This window comes from Daktulosphaira vitifoliae, unplaced genomic scaffold (genome assembly GCF_025091365.1).
Source record: "Daktulosphaira vitifoliae isolate Bord-2020 unplaced genomic scaffold, ASM2509136v1 Scaffold_1, whole genome shotgun sequence".
Lineage (NCBI taxonomy): Eukaryota > Metazoa > Arthropoda > Insecta > Hemiptera > Phylloxeridae > Daktulosphaira > Daktulosphaira vitifoliae.
In genome coordinates, this window is record NW_026099572.1 from 34,787,269 (window position 1) to 34,794,590 (window position 7,322).

At 23.6% G+C, this 7,322-nt stretch overlaps 2 protein-coding genes across 2 annotated transcripts in view; one reads left to right on the forward strand and one right to left on the reverse strand.

The window, feature by feature from the left end:
- LOC126910486 (uncharacterized) overlaps positions 1 to 7,322 on the reverse strand; it is a 37,155-nt gene that overhangs the window by 28,338 nt on the left and 1,495 nt on the right. The gene's annotated exons all lie outside the window — the stretch shown is intronic.
- On the forward strand, positions 3,708 to 7,316 carry LOC126894364 (uncharacterized). The gene is made up of 3 exons (XM_050665319.1): positions 3,708 to 4,568; positions 4,928 to 5,122; positions 6,955 to 7,316. The coding sequence occupies exons 1-3, from the start codon at positions 3,800 to 3,802 to the stop codon at positions 7,188 to 7,190; spliced, it is 1,200 nt and encodes a 399-aa protein (XP_050521276.1). The 5' UTR covers positions 3,708 to 3,799; the 3' UTR covers positions 7,191 to 7,316.

Here is a 7,322-nt window from a genome sequence, read left to right on the forward strand (position 1 = left end):
CAGGCACGGCACTAGCAATTTTTTCTAGGGGGGGCAGAGCGGGGCAAATATTTTTATTCCATGGGCTAAAGTGTTTCAGAAAGTACTCGGACCATTTAAATAAAATATAAATAAATAGTATGTACAAAGTTTTAAATAGTTAAAATTTGTTGAAGAATACTGTCAAATATTTCTATCTAATATAAGAAAATGTATAATAACAGACAAGTTTCTTTAATTTTACATACCTTAGTGACTGAATGATTAAGCTTCTTTAACTTATATTTTATAAATATAAATTAAAATAATTGTATTTAGTATTGAACAGATGAATTGATTTAACTCAAATTTAACCTTTGTTTCTTTATTTTCATCCAATAATTAGTACTCAATAAATGTAATAATAAATGAATAAAATATTTTTTCTCACTTTACAAATGAAAATATTAGAAATATATTAAAATATGTTTGATTGAAATTTTAGGAAATAATTTTTCTCATTAGGCAATACTATAAGGTTTATCTATAAAAAACTAAAAATGTTATTCTATCTGAATGTTGTTCATTCATCATGAAAATGTTATTAATTTCATTAATAACAACTTTGTTTTGATTGGTTCATTTAGTTTAAGTAAATCATTAAAATTAATTAAGTTCTGAATATTTCAATTGCAGAATCTTTTTAAACACCAAAAATTACTAGGAAATGATTACTATTATTTCTATTTAAGTTATCTATTACGATAAAAATGCAAACAAATATTGAGCTTTTCTGATAAATTTAATGTAATAGTAATTATAAAACTTCCTAACTGCATATTAATCTGAACTACACAATATTTTTAATTCTCATAAAATTTTCTATTTAATGATGTCAACTTCAAACTTGCCAATTGAGCTAATAGTTATGGTAAAATAAATACATTTTTTTTATTATAAACATTCACAAAAATCAACTTTAAACGATTAAAAAATTAGGCTAAATATGACATTTTTCTTATTTTTTACATATGAATAATCAAAATCAGTATTAATTTAAAACAATTTTTTTTTGTGTCTTAATTATTTTTTATTATTATTTATTCATATATTATAATTAAAAATCAAATAACTAATCGAGATAAAATTGAGGGAATAAGAGTTATTGTTGTTTTTGAAATAACCTATAAATTTCTTAAAATTAAACACTGTCTATAGATTTCCATCGAAGCGTTTCTTATGATAGTGTTTTTAATCATTGTAAGATATCATTTATACTTGTCCCAACTATGCCACGTCCATACTGTGCCGCGACCCCACTGTGCTACCGTTTTTATATCTACTTGTCTTCGTTGTTCTAAATCCTCAGACTCCACAACCCAATAAAACCTCGTTGCTCACGATTTGACCAAATCCCCAAATATCCAACCTTGGTCAAAATAGCCATACATTCTTATAATTACAACCTTTTATTTTATTTTTATTTTGTTATTTTAAATTATAACATAAGTAAATATAAAAAGAATAAATTTCAGTTGCTGCTGTATTTTAAAAAATACGTGGAGTGAATTATTAAAGGATGTATAATTTGTTTTGAGGTCTAAAATTTAACCTACTGAATAATCATATTATTATTTTTATATGGCTGTTTTCACACTTTGTTTAAAAAATTATCAAGACTTAAAATTTAATATTCATAATTTGTAGATTTAAACATTTTTTTATATTAATTCTGCTCAATAACTTTTAAATTTAGTAATTTGATAATATCTTTACATTAAAACTAATTAATCTTAAAAAAAACCAAATATTTGGTTTTATAGAACTACGAAAATACATTTTATATAGCTGAATTAAATAAAAAATATTAATAATAAAAAAAATGTTTAAGCATATTTTCGTGAATTATTTTTCAGCAAAATTATTATATTTATCACATTGGCATATAAATCAAAATTTGTTATACTTATTAAATCCAAGGAATGAGTCATTAAATCTTTAAAAATAACCTCAAAGTATGTTAAATTACAAATAATAATAAAATAATTTATTGGTGATAATTTATATTAAACAATTTTTGAATATAAGGTTTTCAACATTTTACATAAATTACGTCTTAATTTAGTTTATCATCTAAAACTAATTGAATTTTATATTTTAAATTATTTCATCTGGAAAGTTAAAAAAAATGGCTTAATTTTTTATGATCATGCGTTCTTAGGGAATTTAACTGTTTGTGCAATTGGAAACTTTAGTAGCACTTACCTATTTGAAACAAATGTTTAAATAGTATATTATTTAATAGTTATTCTTTTAAGATTTTCGTACGTCATCAGTAATTTTTGTAATGGAATTCCTTTTCTTTTGTTATATTCTTATTGTTTTTAATTTATTGTATGACATATAAGATAGTAGTTTGCCTATAATTTTAACCACATCAGAGAAAAAAATTTAATTGTTTTTTTATATAATGTGACGTGATGTAATTTTTTTTTTTGTGATATAGTATTAAACTCAAAAGCCACAAAAATTACTGCAACGTCGCGGATACGTATTTCGGAAACAATATTATCATTATCAACGCTAAACACAAACTGACAGTTTTTAAATTCATAATATTTTTAATAATGTTTAATTTTACTTAACGTGTTATATATACTTTAAATATTATATTTATCAAAACAATAAAAGTAATTTTTTAGAACTTATTTTTCATAATATGATTAATGATTAAAAAAAAACATTCCCTTTTTATGTTTAAAACATAACTTCCTAAAATTATCATTGAACTATCATAATTTTTTGTATGAAAAGAGTTTAAAATTTGTCTATTTATTGTGGCTGGTTATAAAATAACACATTTTAACGAACTTGAATGATTCAGGAAATCGATTTTTTCCACTTTTGTATTATTCTCCATTCCAATATATTTTAAATATTCAATAGATCAAATAAAATTGACATCCAAAATTATAATCAAACGATTTTAAATGTAAAAAAAACATTTCCTTAAAAATTTAATTATAATTTTATATTACTTATATCCTTGAATAGTGAAATAGCTACTCCTGTAAACTATTCTACTAGGAAAGGAACTAATTTTAAAATTTTGCATTTAGTATATGAGCGGTTACCACCAAGATGGGCGAGAAGCGCGTTGTATTAAGTTTCGTAGTTGAATAATAGATGACGATCATCAGTCAAAGAATTACATAATGATACCATGTAGTCATGGTTGGTATTGTGAAAATTGCCTTAAGGAAGATAAGTGTTCAATATGTTCCAAGAAAAAAAAAAAATTATGTGTAAAATTGAAAAAACAATATTTATATTAGCAACACGTGAATATAATTTTGTTATTAATTCGTACGAGAGACAAAATTTTAACCTAATTTTATATATTATTATATGTACACTCATGTCGATCAGCAGTATTAACAGACCGATGCTACCAAACATACTGATATGATAAGGGGAGGTGAATGAACGAGACCAAGTAAATGCGCACTATCTAATAGTTTACGTGTAGCAAGTACAATTTGCTTTTATCTTTCAATTATTTCTATTAAGAAAATACATATTTTTGCACATATAAATGACTAATAAATTATATTTTAAATTACTATTGTTCATATATTAATTTAGTACATATAAAAAGTTTATTTTTAATCTGGTATTTTAAATACTCTTGTGACTACTACATATAAATAGTGTTATTATAATTATACTTGTATTCCAACATTTTTTAGTTAGCTTATAATTTATTCCAAAACTGTTTAATTTTAATTGATAAAATATTGTGAAATTTAAAAATTGTTGAATATTCTCTTAAAATAATATTATGTTACTCAATAAATGGAAATTAATCATAATTTTTATTCAAACAATCAACCAATCGATTTGTGTTGATCTAAATAATATTACAGAAAATGACGTAGATAAACTTCAAATGGAATACCGCAATATGAATCATGTCATTCTTGTAGAACATCCTTATTATATAAAATCACACGATGGGGAAAATTTTTGTCCAGTACCTTACAGTCACCCAGTAGATTATACTGAAGTTCCTTATGAAGGTATAGAAATAATAGATAAAAGTTTGAAGGATGTGGTTTCTAACTGTGTGGCAGAAAAAAAATATAAATTGGCTTATACGATTTTTATGAACGCTATTGAAAGTATGGCCTATACATATATGTATCGATTCTGCGAATTTGCAAGAGCAATGAATAAAAGAGGTGCTGAAATATCATTTTACTTAAAATTATTTAGTGATGAACTTACTGAACTTATACCAATAATTAATAGAGAATGGATTTCTCCTGAACCGTATGAATGTATTTTAGATGTTTACAAAAAATACGAAAAAAAAAATAACAAATACAAATTTAAAAGAAAAAACGAAAATTACAGAAATGATTTATTAAACTGCATGAAATTAATAAAAGATAAATTAAACTTTTTAAAAGAACCTCATGAAATATCAATGAAGTACATGTCTACACGCCAATTAAAAAACTACCATGATTTAAATAATCAAGTTATTAGAGATCACTTAACTTTAGAACAATTTGCTTTAGGTTACAAAGATATAACTGGAGATAAATGTAAGAAGGAAGTTTTGTTTTTATATCGTTTTATTAAATTACATAATTTTTATGAATTTTAAAATTAATTTTATAATTTATGAAATATTTTTCTGATTAAATTTGTAATTTAATTTCAAGATAATGGAATTAATGGCTAATATTTTAAATATAGTTTTCAAAAATCTCAAATTATACTATAAGTATATATTTGGTAAATAACAGAACTTGTTAAAAAAATACTCTTCTGATTTGCCGGCTATAGAATTTAATGGGTTTTAAATGCTTTAAAAAAATAATTAAAATGCTATTCAACTATAAAATTTGCAAATTTTAATACAATTATAATAATTTATCATTTTTATCGATTTTTGCATTAGATCAAAGCTATTGTACAAGATGCAAGAGAGAACACATAGGTACGACTTATGAAATTTACATTTTTGCACAATGTGGACATGGCTGGTGCTGTGAATGGTGTAGTCGACAATTGACTGAGTGTCCTGTATGTCATCAAGACATTAAAAGTTTTCAAGAACTAAATATACGAACATCTGTGTCAATAGTTACTGAAAGTATATAAATTATAATTACTTACTGAAACATTAATGAAATAAAATAATAAAAGCGTTTCTTTATATTGGCATTTATGTTTGGTAAATTAGCTTGAGTGGTCAAAGAACTTTTTAGCTTCGATGCGAAGCTGAGAAGGTATTGGTTTTACTAAGATGTGTTTTTTATTTTTGTGTCTGTTATCACTTTTTCTCAGCTCTCACCAAACCGATTTCTTTCAACAATACGTCAAAAGATCACAAATCGTATCTAGTTAATGGCATAACCCTCAAAATTTGAAAAAAATTCCCTCGTTCCCCGTAAATAGAGGAATCCTCCAAAAAAATTACAAATTTTAAAATCGCTAATATTCAAAATATTTTCAATTTTTTTAAATTAAAATTGCTATTATATTTTAAAAAATAACCAAATTAATACAATATTTTTTTAAATATATGTTAGATATTATTACCTTTCATGCAGTATATTTTTTTTTTATATTTGACCCTAAACCTGCCCACGGTGTCATTCAAAATTACAACTTTTTCACAAAAAAAGTAACTTTTTCAACTTAACTTTTGAAAATGTTCCGGAAGGTCTGACACTTTTATATATATCTTAAATTAAAGCTAATGTAATGTTCTTTAATATGCAAAAAAAAAATTCGGACTTCATTTTATCTTCACGGTGAAATTGGCTACCGAATGCTTTTTTTGTGTGAAAATTTTCGATTTTGTATTTTACATTTTTAACTTTATTATACTATAACTTTTTGAAAAATGTATGGATCAATACAATTTTTTTATGAGAAATAATAGTTTTTAATAATTCCTTTTTCTTTCGACAGGATATTAATAAGGAACTAGCAGTTTATGTAGCTTTTGAAGTTATATACCAATTTTTTAAACCTAAAGATTTGCATCAAAGCGTTTTTTTTTTATAGTAATTTAAATCACTGTCAGATATCATTATACTTGATCCAACTATGCCACGATCCCACTGTGCTGGTTTTTTTTTTGTTTATCACACAGTATTACTAACGTCAAAGTTAAATACATTGAATCATAATAATTAGTAAATTGGGAGTTATAAAAAGCCACCTCCCTATTGGATACGCCACTAAAATTATATATCCATCCAAAAATAACATGTTTTTTTTTTAGAAATTCATTATCATACTGAATGATATATTTACTATATTATTTAGGAAATATTTATGTAAATATCTTGAATATTATAAAAATTTTAAATAGTGGTTATAACATTTCTGCAAGATCGATGTGTTATTTTTGCTTTAAAATTTGATGTCTTTATCATATTAAGAGTACAAAGGTAAAATTCAATAATAAAATTGACATTGTGAAAACTGTTTTTTTCATAACTGTATATGAAATGTGTCAGTCAAGATGATATGACAAATCTAATATCTATTTTGTTAAACAATTTTTTCTTATAACAATTTTTACCATTTAGTTTTTATGTTCAAAACATATTTGAAACTATTTATTCCTAAAATTATCATAGAACTATCATTATTTTTTATCTAATGTGATTACTTCATGTGATACGTTTTCTGTTGTGATAAATAAATAAAAAAAGTAATACTTATATTATATTTTTAATAGATTCGTGTTACGTACACTTAAAATATTATAATTATCAAAACAAAAAAAAATTTTTTTTTTTAACTCTTTTATTATTCTTAACACGATTAATGATGTGCAAAAAATTTGTCCGTTAAAATTTAATCATCATTTTATATTACTTAATATCCCTGAGTGAAAAGTAAAATAGCTGCTCACTCTTCTAAACTTTCGTACTAAAAAACGAACTAATTTTTAATATTTGCAATTAGAGTATTGGAACTTACAGACGAGATGTGCCATAGATAGACGAAAAGTGCGTTGTGTAAGATGTCGTAGTCATATTATAGATGATGATGATCATTCAAACAGACACATAATGATACCATGTGGTCATGGTTGGTATTGTAGTAAATGCATTAAGGAAAAAAAGTGTTCATTATGTCCCAGGGAAATAACAGATAAATTGTGTGTAAATTTGAAAAAAAAAAATGAAGAAATCTATTAATGTTATTTCTTTAATTAATATTGCTTTGATTTGTACAAAATTACATTTTTCAATAATGCAGTTCAAAATTAAACATTACGAAAACATGATTAAATTATTAAAAAATTTATTGATACTATATGCTTGCTACTG